This window comes from Nelumbo nucifera, chromosome 2 (assembly GCF_055504915.1).
Source record: "Nelumbo nucifera cultivar China Antique chromosome 2, China Antique-T2T, whole genome shotgun sequence".
Taxonomy (NCBI): Eukaryota; Viridiplantae; Streptophyta; class Magnoliopsida; order Proteales; family Nelumbonaceae; genus Nelumbo; species Nelumbo nucifera.
In genome coordinates this window covers 1,335,736-1,358,652 of record NC_142650.1, presented here as the reverse complement: position 1 = coordinate 1,358,652, position 22,917 = coordinate 1,335,736, and the positions used below count along the sequence as shown (strand labels likewise).

The 22,917-nt window shown below is 41.5% G+C and overlaps 2 protein-coding genes across 2 annotated transcripts; both read right to left on the bottom strand.

Moving 5' to 3' along the window:
• Positions 1 to 4,589: 4,589 nt before the first annotated feature.
• LOC148801863 (uncharacterized) lies at positions 4,590 to 7,149 on the bottom strand. Its single transcript, XM_088898739.1, has 3 exons — positions 5,859 to 7,149; positions 5,362 to 5,789; positions 4,590 to 5,299 (listed from the first exon to the last, which is right to left on the bottom strand). Exons 1-3 carry the CDS (start codon positions 5,911 to 5,913, stop codon positions 5,144 to 5,146), a joined length of 639 nt encoding a protein of 212 aa, XP_088754865.1. The 5' UTR covers positions 5,914 to 7,149; the 3' UTR covers positions 4,590 to 5,143.
• Positions 7,150 to 7,301: 152 nt separating this feature from the next.
• Positions 7,302 to 10,321, bottom strand: C4H (cinnamate-4-hydroxylase). The gene is made up of 3 exons (XM_010254744.3): positions 9,469 to 10,321; positions 9,015 to 9,148; positions 7,302 to 7,986 (listed from the first exon to the last, which is right to left on the bottom strand). The coding sequence occupies exons 1-3, from the start codon at positions 10,251 to 10,253 to the stop codon at positions 7,388 to 7,390; spliced, it is 1,518 nt and encodes a 505-aa protein (XP_010253046.1). The 5' UTR covers positions 10,254 to 10,321; the 3' UTR covers positions 7,302 to 7,387.
• Between the last annotated feature and the right edge of the window lie 12,596 nt (positions 10,322 to 22,917).

Genomic DNA, 22,917 nt, shown 5'->3' with positions numbered 1-22,917 from the left:
GAAGTGGACTAGGTTCGAAGAGCCCGTATTCTTCACTGAAGATGACGCACGCGGGATCCAATACTCCCATGATGATGCGCTCGTCATAAAGATGAGAATCAACGACTTCGAAGTGAAGCGCGTCCTGGTCGATTCAGGCAGCTCGGCAAATATACTGTTCAAGGACGCGTTCGACAAGCTGCAGCTCCCAGAAAGAGACATCAAGCCCACGAACACTCCTTTGGTAGGCTTCAGCGGATAAGAAGTCAGGCCCCTGAGGCAAATTTCAGTACCTGTAGAGGTCGGCACGAGTATTGCAAGATTCGAGCATACTTTTCTAGTGGTCGCGACTCCCTCCCCATACAACACCATTATAGGTTGGCCTATCACCCACGCTCTTCGCGCATTGGTGTCCACCTATCCACCTATTATTTGGCTATGAAGTTCCCTACGGACTTTAGAGTAGGGGTAGCGCGAGACGACCAACTCGAGTCTCACAAATGTTATGTCGCCGCCCTCAAAGGGAAAGCCAATGTAGCAGATGACCTCGAGATAGAGCGACCTACGGAGTACACTGAGGAGCGAGCTTCATCGATAGAAAAAGACGGTTCCTATACCCGTTTTGATAGAAGATCCGACTAGGACTCTCCAAATCGGCGCATCGATTGAGGAGCTCTTGCGTTCTCAACTGGTAAGTTTCTTACTTGAAAATTTGAATGTGTTTGCATGGTCCGCGGCAGAGATGCCCGCTATAGATGCTAAGATAATAACTCACAAGTTGAACATTGATCATGTAGTTAGACCCATTAGACAGAAGAAACGCAACCTAGCCCAAAGTGCTGGAGAGTAGTCGACGAGAAAGTCGGGAAGCTTCTCGTAGCCGATTTCATCAGGGAGGTCCATTACTCGAGCTAGGTGGCTAACCCCGTTCTGGTAAAAAAGGCCAACGGTAAATGGTGCATGTGCGTCGACTATATCGACCTGAATCGAGCTTGCCCAAAGGACTGCTACCAACTTCCCAAGATTGACCGTCTAGTGGACGCGACCTCAGGGCACGAGTTGCTAAGTTTTTTGGATGCATACTCGGGCTACAACCAGATCAAGATGGACCCTACCGATGAAGAAAAAATGGCCTTCATAACCGAGCTAGGCCTATACTGTTACAAGGTCATGCCCTTTGGACTAAAAAATGCCGGGGCAACATTTCAAAGACTTGTAAACCGACTCTTTGAGCCGCTGATCGGCAAGAAAGTAGAATTCTATGTAGACGACATGGTCGTCAAAACTCAGTTTTCAAATGATTTAATAAAAGATCTGCATTGTGTTTTTGAAATTTTGCGCAAATATAACATGAAGTTAAACCCTAACAGATGTGTCTTCGGTGTCACCTCGAGTAAATTCCTGGGTTACATCGTTCACCGACGTGGCATCGAAGCCAACCCTGACAAAATAAAGGCCATCCTAGATATGAGACCGCCCCGTAAATTGAATGAGGTTCAGAGGTTGAACGGTCGTATAGCCGCTTCATGTCTAAGTCGGCATATCGCTGCCTGCCTTTCTTCAAGGCAATTAAAAAGAGCAAGGACTTTGAATGGACCGAAGAGTGCTAGGTCGCCTTCAACAAGCTCAAAAAATACCTAACCAGTATCCCGGTTCTGACCCAACCTGAGGAGGGAGATATTTTGAAGTTGTACCTCTCCGCGAGTAACGAGGTAGTCAGCTCGGTACTGATAAAAGAAGTAGATCGGGTTCAGTGACCCATCTACTATGTTAGTAAAGTTTTGCAGGACGTAGAAACAAGGTATCCAAAGATCGAAAAGCTGGCGTACGCGCAGGTCACCGCAGCTCGGAAGCTTCGACCGTACTTCCAAGCCCATACCATCGTCGTTCTCACCAACAAACCTCTGAGGCAAGTCTTGCTCAAGCCCGAGGTCTCCGGTAGATTGACGAAATGGGCCATTGACCTCAGCGAGTACGACATCCAGTACGAGCCTCGGACAACTATCAAGCCCCAAGCCTTAGCCGACTTTGTCGCGGAATGTACCTTCAGCACTGTAGTCCCTGAATCGATCGAGCCCAAGCACGGAGAGGAAGCTTTAACCAACACGACGCCTCTCCTGGTTAGAGCAAAGCCAACTTGGGATGAGGAGCCCTGGATTCTCCATGTGGACGACTCCTCAAATCAGCAAGGTAGCGGAGCTGGTATCATTCTGTATAGGCCAAGCGGGGTGAAGCTGGAGTATGCACTTCAGTTCGAGTTCACCGCGTCCAATAATGAAGTGGAGTACAAAGCATTGATAGCCAGGCTTGCTTTAGCGAATAAAGTATGAGCCAAACACAACATTATCTGCAGTGACTCCCGACTCGTGGTCAACTAGGTCACCAGCGAATATGAAGCTTGCAAGCCAACCATGGTCGCCTACCTAGCCAAGGTCAGAGAAGCTCTGTGCGGTTTTCAGTCTTACTTCATCAGGCAGATCCCGAGGTCTGAGAATGCTGAGGCCGATGCCTTGTCCCAGTTAACTAGCACAAGCAACAATACCATGAGGACCGTGTACATAGAGAACCTGCCTCGGCCCGGCATTCTCAGGGGGAAAGAAGAGGTCACTCCTGTTGCACAAGCAGAGCCGAGCTGGATCGATCCACTCACGAGCTTCTTGCTTCACGGAACCCTCCCTGCAGATCGCAACGCGGCTAGAAGGGTAGAGCGACAGGCAGCCAAGTATGTCATAATAGATGGACGGCTGTACCAAATATCCTACATGCTTCCCTACTTGCACTGCTTGCGACCCTCAGAAGCCGAGCCCGTTCTCCGCGACATTCATGAGGGCATGTATGTATGGCGGACACTTGGGGGTAGGGCTCTCGCCTAGAAAGCGCTGCGACAGGGGTACTATTAGCCCACGATGAAGGCAGATGCGCTTGAGCTCGTCAAAAGATGTGACAAGTGTCAAAGGCATGCCAACGTCCACCACCAGCCTGCTGCTGACCTGAAGTATCTCATTAGCCCATGGCCCTTCGTGTAGTGGGGAATCAACATCCTTGGACCATTCCCGCCAGCGATAGGACAGAGGAGATTCTTGGTGGTAGTGATGGACTATTTCACAAAGTGGGTGGAGGCGGAACCTCTTGCGACAATCACAGCAAGAAGCGTGCAAAACTTCTTTTGGAGGAGCACAGTATGCTGCTTCGGACTACCTCGAGTGCTTATCTCTGACAACGGTAAGAAATTCGAGGATATCAAGTTTCATAACTAGTGCAACAAGATGGGGATACAGGAGAATTTCACCTCGGTGGCACACCCTCAAGCAAATGGTCAAGCAGAAGTCACGAACAGGGTCATCCTCCATGGACTGAAAGCACGCTTAGCCCGAGCTAAAGGACTATGGGAAGACAAGCTGCCCAGTGTACTATGGGCTTATCGAACCACTGTGAAGATCGCCATGGGTGAAACCCCCTTCAACCTCACCTACGGCATAAAGGCAGTAATCGCAACCGAGATCGAGGTGCCTACGCTACGCCTGGAGGCATATGATGAAGAGACAAACGATGACGAGCTACGCACCAACCTCAACCTAATAGAAGAGGTAAGGGACCTCACATACATCCGGACCATGGCTTACCAGCAGAGAGTGGCTCGGTACTATAACGCCAGGGTCAAGAAGCGGAACTTCCGCATTGGAGACCTGGTTCTTCGCAATGTCATGGTGCCTGAGCCCGGTGTTGGTAAGCTTGGACCAAATTGGGAAGGACCCTACCGAGTAAAGCAGGCGCTCGGGGAAGTTACGCACGAGCTCGAAACCTTAGAAGGAAAATAGGTGCCTCAGGCGTGGAACGTCAGCAATCTAAGGCGATACTACATGTGATCGTCTAACTGGAGAGTGGACTGCAAGTCACTCCCAGAAGTCTAAGAACTAAAAGTGCCGAGCTGATGAAAGACCTCAGCATTATATAAGCCCCAGTCGCCTCCTCGGCATGGGCAAGATCAAGGAGGGTGGACAATAAATTGCCACCAAGGCCTAAGGGCTAAAGTACTGAGTTGACGGACTCGTCACCATATAAGTCCCAGTCGCCTCCTTGGCATGGGCATATAAATCCCAATCGCCTCTTCGGCTTGGGTGATCAAGTCCCAGTCGCCTACTTGGCATGGGCACATAAGACCCAGTCGCCTCTTCGGCATGGGCATATAAGTCCTATTGGCCTGTTCGGCATAGGCAAAGTGCCTCTAATGCCTAAGGCATAGACAGCTCGGATATAATCCCTACGATGTCTAGCCCACTTCGGCATATAATAATAGGTCGGGCCCGTTAGGGGCAACTGACATCTAAATGAGTAGCCCGTGCGCGGATAGGTTGGGTATATACCCTGTAATGTCGCTCACCTTGGTGTACATTACATGAAGTTACCCCTACTAGTAGTCCGGGTAGACAATTTGGGGTGATTTCCACTTAGAAAAATTTGATTTTTGGTTATCCTTAATTATTGTCCAGCTCGGTAGCTCGACAATTCGGGTAACCTATACATTCGTTGCCCAGATCAGGAGTCACTCACACTTAGAATTATTTTGCACACAAGTTACTTAGAAACATTGTATTCCATTAATGAAAAAAGTGTACATCCATGATTCAAAAAAGAAGGAAAAAAGAAGAAAGAGCCAGAATCACGCAGAAGGACTACCAACCACATCCGAGGGATCCACCACTTTGACATCGTCATCGCTCTCCTCCTATAACGAGTCGGGCTCCTCGTTCGTTGCCTTGGCCACTCTGGGGGCTAAGCCCGACATCGTGATGGCACCGAGGTTGAGATCGGGGAACTTTTGTTGGACCAGATACCTGCACAGCTTGAACCTGGAGTGGTAGGAGCTTGAGCCATATTCGACCTGGAGAGCATGAAACTCTGAGGACTCCTTGAAGTGCTCAACGACCTGGTTTCTTTCTTCTGATCGTGCCTCCTAGATAGCGGTCTCGAAGATCTGGGTACGCTCTTGGACCATTGCTTCGAGATTTTTGACTTCTCGTTGAAGCCGCGCCTTCTCCTCAGTCATCATTGAGATCAGCCCCTTTTGCTTCACGTTCTCCTCAGTCACCGATGAGATCAGCTCCTTTTGCTTAGCGTTCTCCTCGGTCAGCGAGGAGATCTGTCCCTCCTGGTCCAAAATCAGCTACTTCTGGCACTCGGCTCCCTTTTTAGCTCGAAGTACCTCGCCCCGAGCTAGGTCTAGCTCACGGTGGAGCTTCCGTACCTCCACCTTGGCGTCCCGAGCCTCCTTTGAGCGGATCACAGACTGACAGGCCATTGCATGAAGAGCAGAATTCACCTATCAAAAGAAAATCTAGGTAAGTAAAAAAAAAGGGGCGGAACTGAAGGCATAATACTTACCACCATGCAGTGGCTGGAAGATAATCCCAAGAGCCGGGCCGAAGACATATCAGCCCATCGCGTGACCTCGTCTGAAAAGATGGCATCCTTGCTCTTGCGCACCGCGATCATGTGATTCATGATGCTCTCTTTCTCGCTCGCAGGGGTGCTCTCTAGCTCAGCAGCAACTGGCCCCTCTGATGCAGACGTGTTCTCTGGTTCCTGAGGACGAGTATCCTCCTCGCGGACCTCATTCACAACCACTTCGGGGCATGCAAGTCGGGCTTCCTCCCTGGGGGGCTCGGTGGAGATCGGCTTCGCGGCCAGGACCGCAGTTGGTCCAGAGGTTGAAGGCCCGACTTCCCGGCGAAGTCTCTTTGCGGCCTTCCGCTTCTTCCCCCTCTGGGAGCTCCTTAGGAGGCTCTCCGTGTCGACCTCTGGCATTGTAACTGCAAAAAATGAACAGTTAGTCAAGAACTTAAAGGGTATTTTAAGTAAATATCTGAAAGGAAACCTACCGGGAGGGCTCAAACCAGCTCGCACTAGCGCGTCCTCAGCCAAGAATTTTTTCATCTCAAGCCCGAGGTCCCTCCACGAGTTGATCACCGCCCTGGTCTCTCTGTCCAAGCTCACCCTGGGGTCTTGAGTAGCCACCCTCTAGTGGGTTGGGAAAGACCACCCTTCCGGGTTACGAGCTGTGAAGTATCGCCTTTTCCAGGCCGGAACCTTGTTCGGGCAGCCATGCAAGATTTTGAATCCGAGCCTGGGAGAGATGTAATAGCTCTGTCTGACGTCCCTGCGCAGACAGGCCGAGTTTCGCTTGATCGCATAGATCGAGCTGAAGGTATCCAGGGTTAGGGGTCGACCATAGGAGTGGAACAGGGAAATAGTGCCAACAATGTTTCGAATAGAATTCGGATGAATCTGGTCAATGATAATATTATAAAACTTAATTATTTCTACTAAGAAAGGGTGAAGTGGGAAGCGCAGCCCTACCGCGAGCTGCTCCTCAAAAATGGCGAGCTCATTGTGATCATGAGCCCAAGGGTATTGACCTAAAGGTAAGCTAAAGACCAAGCTATCGGGGAGACAGTGTGGAAGGCCCGAAGTCATCAGGATCCCAACCTCGGGAAGAAGTTGGGGCCCTTGATCTGAAGGACGGACCCTCTTCCTGAGCTTCGGTCTCCCCGAGCCGAGATGGCTCGACTTCAGGGTTAGAGGTTCCCTCTAAAGGCCGAAGAGGGGAGGCACCCTGTCGAGAGGTGACTTCCCCGGCAGGAACAACAACACCCTCCACCTCGCTAATACTATCTAAGAGCCTATCTATACTAGGACTCGACATGATTTGAAAAGCAGGAAAAAGCTAAAGAACGAGAACTCACCGAAAAGAAAGAACGAAGTGGAAAACGGAAAGAAAACCGAACTGGAAGACTTCGACGTGACCTCGGGGCGAAGGTACGCGTAATCTCTGCTCACTAGCTCCCTTACTTTCTAAGCTACCATCAGCTCGCAAATTACTGACTTAAGCATCGGAGCGACCTCATCGGCTAAGTGCCCCCGGGTTTTCTGATTCTCTTTATACAGATTAGTCAAATCTGTTGTCTACTTAAGCTAAATTATCTCCGGCTAGGAACAGCCGAATTGCATCAACTACTATTTTTGGATTAATGAACACCCGTTGTGAAAGTGGAGCAAAAGATGACTGAGCTGAATTTGTTGGATTCGGCTTCAGTCAATGCAAGGCCCGTTCGATTCGAACGGGCCAACCGAAAAAGGGAGGGAAACATACACATTTTTTTGCTGAAAAAAGGTACACATTGCAATATATATTCCTTAGGCCTTACATATCCGTACATGGTCACGGGTTACGCCCGGGTAATGGCGTAAATTTAGCGTATCAACTTTTTTTTTTACATCGTCCACCACCTCCACCGAATTCTGAATTCATTCACCGGCCATAATGATTGTAATTTGTAAATAAACTCACAATAGAAGACAAATTTAATTAAGAAGAGAAAAATAAAGAAAATGATACATAAGCTCGCAATCAAAATACTCTTGGTTTTGCCACAATGGTGGAGTGTTTCAGTATGTGCAAGCTGAATTGCCCACCCTTCTCTGTGGTGTCAAGCTTCGATTGTCCTGGAGGTGGCAAGAGCTCAAAATTCTGCACCAGACGACCCAATGTGATACCAAGGATTGGCAGCGCTAGTATAATTCCAGGGCAGCTTCTCCGCCCAACACCGAATGGGAGGTACCGGAAATCATTCCCGTTGGCCTCCACCTTGGATTCTTCCTCTAGGAACCTTTCTGGTCGGAATTCCTCTGGGTTCTTCCATTGCGCCGGGTTGTTAGCAAGCCACCAAGCGTTCACAAGGATCTTGCTCTCGGCAGGAACGTCGTATCCACCAAGCTTGGCATCGTGGAGGTTCATGTGTGGTACCAACAAGGGAATCGCCATGCGAAGCCGCAGAGTTTCCTTGATCACGGCCTGAAGGTATGGGAGTTTGTGGGTGTCGGGCTCTGTGATTTGTACACCGGGTCCAAGCACTGTGTCAAGCTCATCTCGAAGCTTCTTCTGGATCTCTGGGTGATTCACTAGCTCTGCAATTCCCCACTCAATCGACCACAACGTCGTCTCGATCGCTGATGACAGCAATAATACACACAAAGCCAAGGATTAGTCGTTTACTATCTGAGACCCGTGCGGTGAACGGAAGACTGGTGTTAGAAACGTTTTCCACCGTATTACATTCAGTTTTTTCATTTTTTTTTCCCATTATCTTAAATGAATTCGTTGGGGGTGAGTTTATCGGTTGTGGCCTTGTGGGTGAGCCGGTGATATGAAACTTAAAATAGAGTTCGAGAATTAAGCAATGAGTTAGGAAAACGGTTGCAACGACTTTCAACTGCAACTTATAAGGGCATTTTAGGTAATCGCATTAACTGGTACCCAGTGGTCATCATTCATCAATGAATTGGGTCTTGGGTCCCATAGTCCCTACTCAGTACCCCCCCACTACAAATCATTCACCAATCGCAAATCACATATAGCTATCGGTGTGTTATTGCGTTCAGCTAATCCTAACCAGTTATAGTGTCATGTGGGTTCTGGCTAGGGTCTTACATGTAAGAGAAATCAAGTTTTGCTTTTGCAAGTCTTTACAGATTCATATAACGAGAAAAATACTATAGTGGCGCTATGTAACAATGTTTATTCAATAAGCATCCAAGGTTCCAAATACCGCGAAAATATGATAAAAAAACGCTCCGTAAATAGCAGATCCGGACTCAGTGAGGACAGGACACAGGAGAGAGAAAGGGAAATGAAGAGAACACATCTGCGCCCCCACAAACGCCCCACATATGGGGGCGTTTATACTGTGCGGCGTAGATGTGAATTGGGAAATGAATTCCAGTGGAAAAGTATATATACACGAGGCACCGAGTCACTGTCTGATATCAGCTGAGCCAGTTGGCACCTTCTACTTGTTTTGGGGGTAACTGGGGCTTTTATACGGTACGATCTCATTAGTAATTCTGAGGTGGATTGAACTCAAATTATCCCATAATCAGAGGTCCTTCCTACAATCCTACCCATTCTTAAAAATTGGAATAAGGCGAAAATAAAGAACCAAAGAAGCCTTTGTCATGAAACTGCTCGCGGTACTTACCGGCAACATTGATGTTCTCGACGATGTACAGAACGTTGTCTTCGTTGATCTCCCCCTTCTGCTGGGCGTCGAGGATGTGATCTATGGCGCATTTTAGCCCATTGTGGTCCGTGGGTTTCGTGCTTGCAAGCTTCCTGTAACATGTCACTCACACGAGTCAGCAAACAAAAGTAGAAAATGACAGCCAATTAAACAGTCAACCGTCCCGACCAAGTACCAACTACCCAATTAAAAAAAAATAATGGATTTTTTGCTCCGACCAACTACCCAATTAAGCAGTCTAAAAATCCCATTAATTAATCAATTGCCGGTCTGCTTTTTTGCTCCGGCCGGCAAACGGAGGAATTGCCTAAGCTGCTGTAATGGCAAATTATTGGCAATAACAGTTTCAATCTTCAATTAATTGATTAATTAACATTAAAAACTAAAAGAAAAGAAAAGAAGAAAAACTCACTTCCTCTCTTCTAGGAAATAGTCCTTGAAGAGCTGCAACCTCATTTCCTTGACCTCCTGACAAATCCTCAGATATCCTTTCAAGAAAGGTCTTAAAATGGGAATAAAATCTCCATAATTGTACTCAAAGCTCTGAGCCAACCTACTTCTCTCCCCGTTCAATGCTTTGAGTTTCACAAACAAGGGGTCATCCTCACTCTCAAACCTCCTGTCGAACATGATACGGTACATGTTATTGTACATCATCAATTGCAGCCGCTTCCTCAAGACGATTCCATTAGTCGCCGCCTCCGGGTTCTTCTTCACATCCTCGACCACTTGAGCAATTTCGTCCTCCCATCCGAAACGGTACTGTTGGACCACCTTGTTCGTGAAGAAGGGGACGGTCATGATTCGTCGCATTTTGCGCCAATGCTCACCGTAGACCGTGAACACCATGTCTTGGCCTTTACCAGTGAAGATATCGAAGACCACGTTACGGGTACGTGATCCGAACTCTACACCTTGAGTGTGCAGAACTTCTTTAGCGAGGTCGGGTGAGGAGACCACCACAAGGTTACGTTGGCCCATGCGAAGCAAGAATATATTGCCGAATTTCTTGGCTAAATCGGTTAGGTTGCGGTGGTTCAGATCATCTCCAACTTGGAGCCAGTTACCGAATACGGGAACAGGGATAGGACCAGGGGGAAGTTTGAAACGCTTACCCCGCAGTTTAGAGATGGTGATAGCGAGAACAATGGCGAAGAAAAGGGCTATAAGGGATTTTTCCAAGAGAAGGAGATCCATGGTTCCGTGTCCTGAGTAGTTGGGGACTTGGTACTGGGCCTGCTGCCTGGGAGATGGATTGGGTACTCTTTTATAGCTGAATCTTTAACCGAAGGGGATCCGGTGGCTACATTGTGACAGAAGACGTTAGGTGCGCGTGGCAAGTGTGTGGGGCGGTGGTTGTGGGCTTGTGGTTGACGGAGTTAAATTTGACGGTTGCTTTTTTGGAGGGTAGGAGAAGTGGAGGGCGACGGGGCGACGATTCCACACCCACGGTGGTAGGTAAGGGAGTCGGTGGGCGAATGCACCTTTGAAAATGATATGGAATCATAAACGTGGTCTTCGATATCTGTGAAACCGGTAAATAAATAGCAATGCACCTTTCCCAAACGGGACAATAGGAAACCATTTGAAATTTTCAATTTCTATTTCATTATTCCAACACCCCCCTCCTCCCAACTTTATCTTTTTCTTTTTTTTTTTTTTTCCTTTTGATAGAACCAAACAAAAATATATTAAGAAGAAAAGTAGAAAACGCAACCCGACCCGATAAACCAACCAATCACTATTTGACAGGTGCACTTTCTTTTAGGCAGGAAGTGTAGGTTATCCGCGAACTGGTAAGTAATCAGCAATTCAGCATCAATAGACAGTTTTTTTTTCCTTTTGATAGAACCAAACAAAAATATATTAAGAAGAAAAGTAGAAAACGCAACCCGACCCGATAAACCAACCAATCACTATTTGACAGGTGCACTTTCTTTTAGGCAGGAAGTGTAGGTTATCCGCGAACTGGTAAGTAATCAGCAATTCAGCATCAATAGACAGTTTTTTTTTTTTCCTTCTTCCTTTTGTTTAGTTTTTTTTTTTTTTCCTTTCCTTCGTTTGTTTTTGGTGTCACCTGTATTAAATTTCAGGCTCACTTTGAAGATTACAAATACAAATATGTATAGCATAAATATATACAAAATAATATAAAATACAAGGTTTTGGGCCATGAATTGTTCAAACTTTAAACCTTTAATAATGTGATAATTGATGTGAAGTATATCCATAAAATCGATATATAATTTACATGGATTACCGATGAAAAATTCAACTAAAGAAAGAAATTACTAGAAGACAAATTCATAAAAATGCGGATTGAGAGTGAAATTTTGGGATTGTTCTTTTTTGGATTTTGATAGGGGGAAAGTTGGTTAATAGGATTTTTGTTCCCATTGACCAAGAATCCCATGTTTATTTTTTAGATTTATGCAGCAACTAGGGGAAATTTATATTCATGGTAAATAACTTTCCCACCTAGGGGGTAAATAACTTTATGTGGCAACGGTGTAAGTGATACCCATCTCCTAGGTGGGTAAATAACTTTCCCACCTAGGGGGAAAGTTGCTAACACTTGAATGGGACAAAAATGCCCCTTTTAATAATGGATTTTTATGTTAAAATGGTCATTACCTTTTTTACCTGAGAAATAAAAGAACATGGGTAAATGCATGATTTTTAAAAACAAACCGGTCAGGGGTCCAGTTACCGGTTCGAATGGTTCGATCGTTCAACCCGAACGGCCGACCCATTCTTACAAAAAATAAAATAATTTTTTTTAAAAAAATTGCAAAACGGTTAACCGGCCGGTTCAACGGTTTGCTGACCAAAATCAATGGTTTTAAGGGAAAAAGCGATTTTTGAGGAAAACGAAACCAGTCACTTGACCGGTTCCCAGTTTTTCCGGTCCGGTCCGGTTTTGAAAACAATGGATAAATGAACTTCACCGGGTAAATGTTTGCCAGAAAAAACTTACCCAGGTAATAGCATTTACCCAGGTAAGTAACTTACCGAAAAGCAAACGAGGCCTTTATACCATTTCTATTTACACCGAAAACAAAAACGGACTTAATAATGACATACATGCTAAAATAGTAAAATAATAAAGAAAAAAATATATTGCAAATGGCAATGAAATACAATGAACTAACGGTTCAGGAATCCACATTCTTTGAACCCGTGTGTTCACTGAACACGTGAATCCACCAATGAGAGATGATCATGTTGTCTGAGCAAAACCAAGCTGACGTTAACGGGCGTTTGAACATTAGTTAAATGAATCTGGTTGAATCGGATAAAAAAGGGCAAAAGAAACTTAAAATCATTCGTTCTTTTTTTCTAAGGCAAAACCATTCACTCTTTTGAATTATTTAGGATTAGGCCGGATGTGAGAATTTATTCTTACTCCCTCCCATTCTCTCCTCAAGCCCTAACACAAAAAGCAACCCATCGACGATTTCACTGCACAACCGACGTTCGTAAGTGGGGGATCCACCGATGGCAAGAAATCAATCAGGCTAGTCTTCTTTTTATTCTTATTTGAATCTTCTTCTTCTCCTCCTACTCCTTCCATGCAAACTTTTTTTTTTTTTTTTTTGCTTTTTAATGCTTCTGGAGTCGGCATTACCCCTGAACTCATTTCTCTCTGAAACAAACATCTGCTTCCCCAAGTCGGTGCTACCTTGATTGAAGGAAACCTATAAAAACCCCAAAAGTAGAACTGGATCCAGTTATTTGTTACTCTGGTGCCCTTTGTCAAATGCAACAGAACTGAATTCCTTGTCTATTTAATGCAGTTCTATGAGACTTATTGCACTGCTTTGAGAGCTGGAAACCTAGAATTTGGACTACAGAAATGAACTCTCTAAAAGCAATTCTCTTACTAGAATTCCAAGATTGAATGCTATTCGAGTTCATCTCATTGTAAAAATTCCGAAGTGATTTCATGTTCTTAATGCATGGTTGTTCACCGTACATGAGTAATGCCTGTACATGTTTTTTATGAAACTAATACAACATTTTGCCTTGACCTTAGAATAAAAAATATATATATATTGATTTGCTAACCTTGAGGAGTTCAAGGAAGAACTTCAGACCACCTCAAACCAAGCTCTATTACTTGGTGATACAAATATGTTGCACGTAAAAAATAAAACTTCGATGTTTTTACTCTTAAATTTAATTTATAGCTGCTTACAAAGTCTATAACATGCAGAAAAATGCCCATCTTGATTTGGTGAAGCAAATCAGGCGTAGAGAGTTAACTGTTTTCTTTTTGGAACTTCAATAGATTGCCTTCTATCAAGGTACTGATGATTTGGGGATGTGGTTGTTAGTTTCATAAAAAAAGGGATTCAGGTACCACCAGCTTCAGAGGGTGTTTGGTTCCATGGGTGTTTATTAAATAAACATTGTCACATGGGTGCCACTTCAGCAGTTCCTCTCTCATGTTTTTTTGTACACATCAAGAATGGCAAAAGTGGACTTCGGCTTCTGTGCATGCCTATCATTTAGGAAAGTTATTTTTTAAATCTTTCATAATCAGTATGGAGTTTTTTCACTGCTCAAATAAAATATAAATTTTAAATGAAAAAAAATAAACCAAACCAAACAGATACTAAGAAGCATTCACAAACAATAAAAATCCCTAAAAAAATAATAGTATAAAAAATGATATCGACATTAACCGGAAACCTAGAACGGCTACCGCCAACATTCTCTCTCTTTCTCCTGCATGGTGGTTCCAGACTTTCAGTCTTGAAATCTACAACGGGTAGGGAGGAGGATAGTTGCCTTGGTAGTTGGTAGCTGTGACTTGAACAGTAAGACATACTGACATTATGCATTTTAGAATCTTCCTAACCAATTAGCAGAGGAATACGGCTGTGTTGACTTTTGATCCTTTCAACCGAAAAAACAAAATCATCCTTCCGATTTTCTGGCGATAGAGGGGGAGATCGATCATCAATGATGCATTCGGGGTTCGTCTGCCGACGTCAGAGGTAGCCTATGTGTCGCCTTTTACTCCATTAGATGAAACATAAAATACAGAATCGGCTCGTTTCAATGTTTCTCTTCGTCGTTTGATTAAAAAAAATAGGAAAAAGAAAAAGAACAAAAAAGCTAAGAAAATACCGAAGTTTGAATGATTTGCCTTCGAAGGTTAAAGCGATACCACACTTAACAATTTTATTTTATTTTTATTGTTGAGACTTGAAAGGAGTATTGTTCTTTTATCGTATTATAATATCGGTTGTTTTTATCAATTATTCATTTTTTGGGCCTTTTGGCTAAGATCGAGTGTAGTATACTAGTATATCTGTTTCTGTTCTTACTGGTTAAATTTATTATTATTATTACAACTTAAGTGGCTATTGGGTAATCTGGGAGAGTGTCTTGGTGGTCAAAATGCAAACCATAACCAATCAGTCATTATTACATAAGAAAAAAAAGGAATATACATGAATTCTGGACTCCAATATATAATATTTGATATATACGGCCTGTGTGTGTGAAATAAATATATGCTTATTGTCGAAGTCAATTTTTTGAAGCCATGTTGAAGTCAATTTAATTACTGTATTAAAAAAATATACTTATTACAAAGTCAATTTAAGAGCTGTATTTTAATTAAAGATTCATGGGTTCAAGTGTTATAATTTACTTGATTTTATTAACTTTAAATGATGTTGAAGACATTTTTATTTCTTTTTTTTTTAATATAACATATTGTTATCGTCCTTTTTTTTTATTTCAGCAGATATCAAATATTAGGTCAGTCTAGTTTCAGAATATCCCAATACAACTATAATTAATATAAATATTTATTAATATTCCTAGATATCTATGTTCTATTTACATTTATCATAAAAATGTTTTGTACCAATTTTTCCCTTAAGACAAAAGTGCTTTTATTTATTACTTTCACAATTAGATGCCATTAGCTGCCACATAATAAATCGAACAATAAAAAAAAAGCTTCCCGCTGGGGAAAATTTCAAAAATAATGTTTCCTCCAACGATGTTTCTCGCATAATATGAGAAAAACATTTTGTTGATAAACGGATTTTACCAAACAAATTTTCATGATCCATTGGGGGAACTCCTAGCTATTTGGTGTTAAGCTTAGGGGTGAGCATTATTCAGTTAAAATAATAAAAAAATGAACCAAAATTTTCAGTTTTGGTTAATTCGATTTTTTTAATATTTTGATTTTTAGAATTAGAAATTCGATTAACAAAATAAACCAAACTAACTGAACTTTGGGTATAGAATATGCAATATGCAATATAATATATTTGATTTCATAATATATATTATATATTATATCCTATAATATATAGTATATATATATATATATATTATTATTATTATTATTAAAACTCGATTTTAACTAAAAACTGAACAAAAAATTTCAGTTTTTCTATAAATCAGTTTTTTATTTCGTAATTCAGTTTTTTAAATTTTGGTTTATTCAATTCAATTTTTAACCAAAATAAATTGAATGCTCACCCCCAATTGAGCTGGTATAACTTTTATGATAAATAGCAATTGAACCAAACACCATCCTATCCAAGAATAGATTAGAGGGAATTAGGTTAAGTCATTAAAAATTATTTTCTTTCTTGGGTAAACATGTATTTATAACTTATAGGCACTTAGAAATCTAAGGAATTTCAATCTTCCCCAATCGAACTACTTTAGGTCAAATAAAAAATTAATTCTTAACCAATCTGATAGGGTTTGCATATGCACGATATCATTTTCATTTCTCTCGGTTATATTATTATGTATTTCACATGCTATTTGATATGTCCAATTCCCCATTCAATGTAAAGTTTCACATGATATCGGAAAAGAATAAAGATATCAGACAAAATATATGATTTAGCAAGGCTTGTTCAATGGAAGCTAGAGAAGTTATCTCACACTTGCATATTTATTTTTAAATTAAACTATTCAAAATATAACAAGTCAAAATCAAAACTCTCATAGGTCTTTATTGTTTTTCGTAAAATGTATATTCACTAGAATAAGATCATTCTTAAATCTCTCCCTCTTTTTTTCTAAATAAATTAGATGGAATATGTTAAATTAAGGGCCAACCAATGACCAACTATAAATATGAACATCCCATATTGATGCCAAAAGACTAAATTTGTCAACCAAGCTTAACATTACATGAGTTTAATTGCTAGCCATATATAATCAAATATATGAGGGAAGCTAGAATACAGTGGTTTTATCCCAAGTGGCTCTAAGCCTTTAACATGGAATTCTTTGTGGGGAATTTGGGACTTGCGGGGAGAACATTATTTCATTCATGCACGTGACTGTGCTGGACAGGTTAAGGCTCAATTTGGAAGGAGTATAAATGTAAATATGTAGAATGCAAAATCTTGTATATTATATTATTTCATATACATTTATATTTGTACATATTTGTATTGACTCAGTTTAAAAGTAATACAAATACATGCAAAATATAAAGTTTTGCGCTCTAGTATTTGTACTCTTTCCAAATGAAGCCTATATGAAAGAGTACAAATACAAATATATATAAAGTGCAAAACCTTGTATTTGTACTCCTACCAAATTGAGCCTAAATCGATTACACTGACAGCATTTGTTCACAGAAGCCGGAATTGTGAGTTCGTGAAATGCTGGTCTGCTCCGGCCTTCGGTCAGGTACTAATGCTTTGGTTTTTTTCTTTGTTTTTATTTTTTTTAATCTTTTGTAAAATCCTAAAAGGTATTATTTGAGGTGGGATCACGGCAAGGGGCCACTGGGCAGCAGGCCGCCGGGAAAAATGCAGTATCACCTAACGCGGTATCTGAGAACAGGAAAAGTCAACGGCCAATCTTCGCTCATACCAGTCGTTTAGGATAACGGTCATATCTGACGGAGTCGATTCACTGGGTATGTATGGATGTAGCAACTGGAAAGTGGCTAGTGTTTTACGAATGAACATGCCATGCCTCCGACCTACCAACCCACTCAGCCACTCTCCAGTCGGGTCTTAGGAGGGATGTTTTATCGGAAGAATTATCTTTTTTTTTTCAACCATAACAATCTTCCATGACAATTATTAATTTATTATCGGAGATATTATAAAAAGCCTATCATATCTGAAAAGACATGATACCCGAAAGAATTTTATCGATCAAAACCCATGAATTTTGATGAAAATATTGATTACCATTTCCATTGTTATGGTGCCGGTTGATATGAAGTTATATTATTGTTATTATTTAAGATGATAAGATTAATATAAAAATTATTATAAAAACAAAAAAATAGGTGACCATTCTCCTTGCTTACCTACTTGATGACGTGGACAAATGGCACACCTAACTTCCAACATGCAACAAACTCCACAAAATCAGCTACCACCACCACATCTTGCCACGTTAATAATGTTGCGTCCAATATCCCCATTTATGATGTTCCTTTATCTACTTTTCTTCATGAATTTTAGCAATATTTGTTAAAAAATATAATAACTCACAATAAAGAAGCATACTGCCACAATCATATTTTGCCACGTCAATGTTGCGTCAAGTATCTTGTGAGACGAAATCAGCCCCTCACAAAATTGCCCCCCACAACACATTTCCAACATGTATCTAAACATTTCCTTATGATAATCTCAAAAATAATGATGTCATCATCAAGAGATTTTCTCAATATATGGCGGGGATATGCTCTGATTTGGCTTTTTTTTCTTTTTATAAAAATAAATCTTTAGGGAGAATGAAGATTAAACCCGAATTTGTAGGCTCAAAGTATATTTGGGATAGGTGCCAGCTCGGAATTGATGTCAATTCACAGACAGGTATGGATGCATAGAGTGTGAATTTTTGACATTTTGAATATTTATAACTCTGCAGCAGAAATCAGAAATCTGCATTGGACCTGTCCGTACTTCTTTGATCTTTATTCAGGGGACAACTGATAACAAAATTATGGGGATTACGAAATTCTATAATTCGCTTCCAGTAAAGCTTGAAGGTACTGTTGGCTTGGATCAACACTAGGGGTGATCATTTCGGCCCAACCCGAAAATTCTAGACTTGGGCCTGGATTTTGTGTTCGGGCCCGACCCAGGCCCACATCAGGCCCATAAATTTTAGGGCCGGGCTTGGGCTTAATACTTCAAGCCCGGCCTGCATATATTTAAACTTACATATTTTGTGTATAATGTATACATATGTATACATATTATTTTATATTATATTATATTTTTTATATATAAATATTATAACATAACATGTATAATTTATATTATATGTAATATTTTATATTATATAATATATAAAATAATTTTATATGCATGCTATGTCATTTAATATATAGATATATAATGTTTTATATATGAATGACATTGGCCCGAAATCAGGCCCGACCTGACCCAGGCCCACATAGACCTGAACTAGAGCTTATATTTCAGACCCAGAACCCCAGGCCGTGCCAGGCCCAGGCCTAAACTATAACCCTTATCATTAGTGCAAAGCCCAGCCCGGCCCAATCCATGATCACCCATAATCAACACACATGCTATCTCGACTCTCGAAGTATCGAGTGCGACGGACAGCAGAAGCAACAGCATGCACCAACAACAAATTCTGAGACTTTGGCACAACTTGCAAACCTGTAGCCCTCATTAGTCATTACCTCGTTGATCTCTTGCACCACATTGGGACGAGGATGAAAAGGCATCTGATCAGCATTACTCAACAGATCAACCGCACCCTACAAATTAAAGATACGGGAAAATGCCTCGTTAAGCATCTCCACATCTAAGTAGTGTTTGTTGAAATTCTTATCAAACCCATCATCACAAACCACTTCTAAATATTGGGGCAGATTTTTCCAATACAGGAATTATCATTTCTCACGATCAACGGTGGTCTGGATTCTCTCTCCACAAAAGCTAAACCTGCACGCACCTAGCATCCACAGCACTCGCACATGGGCGAGCCGGATCTCGTATCAATAATCTTGAAATTATTCCTGAACATCAAATGAGAGGGTGCAATGTACCTGTTCATGGGCCGGGTGGCCCGACGGGCTAGCCCGGCCCCCGGATGGGCTTGAATGTAGTTATAGGCCCGCAGGTTTAAATTCGGGCCAAAAAGCCCGGCCCATAATAAATTCGAGTCGGGCTCGGGTTTTGTCAAAATAGCTCGGCCTGGTCCGGCCTGACTTAATATTAGACTTAAAGTGAGTAATGTGATTATGTCCATTTAAATAAATTTTTTGATTTAAGAATGTAAAACTATGTTTTAAAATATAAAAGAAATGGGAAAAAACCATCTTGTAGGCCCATTGTTCATTTAAATAAGAAAAAATAAACTATCTGAATTTTTAATTCTAATTTGAATAGGGAAAATTGTTTTTTTTTTTATTACGTCGGGCTTCAGGCTCGGGCTCGGGCTCGGGCTTCGGGCTTTTTATCAGGACTGGGCTTGGGCCCAAGTTATAGGCCCGTTGGTTGGGCCGGGCTCGGGCCTAGCATATTTCCCTTAATGACAAGTGAAAGCCCGGCCTGAGTCCGGCCCGGCCCGGCCCATGTTACCCATTCATGTGCGAATTAGGCAGGTACAATGGCGATTAACGGTTATTTCAAACTCTTTCCATCTTACTTTTTATATATTAGATTTTACATCAAATAAAATAGGGTAAATTACAAAGACCCACTTGTACTATGGGGTCTGTGACAAAGACCCTTGTATTTTTTTTTTTTTTGCGACAAAGACTCTCTTTTGTTAGTTTTCTATTGAAATCCACCGTTATAATATTTTTTAATCTCGATACTACCCTTATAATAAAAAAACATTGTTCATCTTCCCTGACCTCACAATACACGAACAAGTGGAAAAGGTGGCGACAATGATGGAGTGTTGGTTTGGTATGTGGAAAATTCCTCAAATCCAAACCAACCAACATTTTGTTGACGGAATTGGCCTTAGGATTGTTGTTAATTATTGTTGTTTCTTCTGGGAATACCTTTGTGAATTTGGCAGTTATACTTTGTAGGTTGCAGCAAGAAACTAGGAGTCTAATGAAGGGTTTTTCTGTAAATCCACTTTCAAGCTCAATAGTTAATTTCAAATCCAAGTTATTGCGTGTTTGACATCCACGAGTCAAGACTGAGATTGCTTTGATCTTTTCTGGTTCTTCTATAGATTAATGTTCCTTACTTGTTTCTCTTCTCCTCTACTCCTCTCTCTCTGTTTTTATCTTTTATTGGTTTTGGTACGAAATTCGGATTACTGTGATTGAGTTCTTTCTTGATCTAGAAATTATCGTTTTACCGGAGTCGTAAGAATAGGGTGGTTGGATTTAGGGTCATTATTGGCGAGGGAAGAACCATTGCTTTTGGATAAAATTAGGGTGGTTTTGATCGACGAGAGGAGACATGAGGGACGTCAATAACACCATGGACACTACAAGTGTTGTTGCATCTGTGATCATCACTGCTGATGCTCGAGTTTAGCCAGCTATAGTTCAGGTAAAATTTCTTGACTGATTCGTTACTGCCTTTTCAGGGAAATTCCACCAACAACTCAAAGAAATGAACCGGTTTTCTGCTAATAGACTTTTTCCCATCCCTAATCATCGGATTGCCGCCTTGCAAAGAGCAAGTTAATAAACGAAAGAATAGGGGGTAATCCTGGTGGAACCCCATTTGCAGAGGTAGAGAACAACAACAATGGTAATCCTCGATCTCCTTTTCTCTCCCCTTATCATCGCTACTGTTTGTGTATCGTAAGGTTAGGGAAGATGAACAATATTTTTCTTATTATAAGGGTAATATGAGGATTGAAAAATATTGCAACAACGGATTTCAACAAAAAGTTAACGGAATGGGGTCTTTGTCTCACGATCATAGTACAAGGGGATCTTTGTTGCAAAATAAAGTACATGGGTCTTTCTCACAGACCCCATAATACAGGGTGATCTTTGTAATTTACCCAATAAAATATAAAGGGTAAAGGGTTTTGTCTTTTTAAGGAGAGGGTTTCTTTTTTCTTTCCTTCAAAGCTTTTTTCCATCAGTCCAACGAATTGACACATGCCTGAAACAAATCAACGCAAAGCTGCATGCCTAAGCACCCTATACCACCACGGAGAACCGAATGCCTGAAACGAAATAAATCAATAAAAAATAGGAGACGAAGGTTTCTAAGGAAGAGTTTCTTCTTTCCATGTATTTTCAAATTTTTATTGTTTGTCTATAATTATTGAAATGGAAAGAACATATCAGTTCAATATCCCCACAATAAATCTCAACGTGTATGGGGAATATCTCCGGTATTTGTCATGGATAGATATTCCAGGATTGGAATGTTGTTGGGGCGTGCTCTGTGAGGAGCCAATGCAAATTTCACTGCCTCATCTCAAAGTTTGTCTTCAGATCTCCTACCCAAAACTTTATACCTACCACTAGGACACAACAGCCATGCATGGCAGGAACAGCTCGTCCTTGTGGTTTTACTACCTACAAAAACTTAATTTTAGGCATACCTACCCACGAGATCAGCTTCGGTGCTCACAAAACTGTTTGCATAGCTTTTTACACCATGCATTGAGATCTGCAATCATTTGTTTGTTTTTTTCATGGGGAGATATTCCCAATGCAGGGCCGTGCGAATGGTGTAAGAACAGCCTTGTGAGCACTGAAGGATTTCCCTGCCCACGCGGCACCATAGGTATGCACACCGGGAACATCTCCATATTTGTATACTGTCATTCTTTGAGAGAACTCCCACACCTACCCATAGGGCAGCACATGTTACTGATGTGCAGCCATGGTGTCTCATGGAGTAATGGGTACGTGTGAGTAGGGTTTTTGTGGGTCTAAGATCATGACTGCCTAAAGTTTGTGTGTAAAAAAAGATTACCCTAATTCTGACGCCCAAGTGTAAAGTTATAGTCTTCAAAAATTTGTATCACATTTATTATATAGCCCATGGCCCTGTGATTAGATTGAATGGGTCAACATTTTTAAAAGTCGAGTTATATGTTTTTAACAAAAAAAAAACAATTTTTATGAGAAGTAGACCCAAAATCATTGCTGAATTACAATTTGACTAACTGAATCAACTACCGGTTAAAAACACTGTTGTTTGAAAAAATAACTTGCATTATTTTAAAGCTTCATGTGCATGATATTTAAAATAAATGTGGGGTAAAAAAGTAATTGCAACAAATTTTTTTTTAATTAAATGACAAACAAGGGACCGAATGGGGTCAGATATCGTGTTCAGGAAGCCCCCAAACAGGCCCGAGCTCTTTTTTGTTTTTTTACCGAACACCCAAAGTTTTTCTGAACACCATCCATTAGGCTTGCTTGCAGGATAGACAACGAAGATTTATCCTCAATAAGTTTCACAAGTGCTATCGATATCATATCCCCTGTTAATGAGTAATTTCTTGGTAGGCAATTTAAAGCTAAGCACCGATGAGAGGAAAAGGTAGAATTTTAGAGGAACTTGAATTTTTCAAACGCAATTTAACAACCTATATAAGGTAAGGGATTACCCAACCTATATATATACCAAAGAGGTTTCTCCTGGGAGACACTTTCCTGAGCAGGCTCAAATGTAATCGATAGTGCTGTTTATGGGTCGGGTTGGGTTGGTTTATTGAGATTTTTCCAATCGATCCGATTTGGTCGGATTACCTGAAATTGAAACTGAAACCGACTCTATGTTAAGCAAAACCGACTTAGTTGGTTTGGTTTCGGCTCTAAGTTCAATCATGGTAATAAATTTGTAGATTAAGCGTCAGAGAAGTAGCTAGCAACATCATCCGACAAGGAAAGCACATAAATTAAGAGAAAACAGGCCAATAA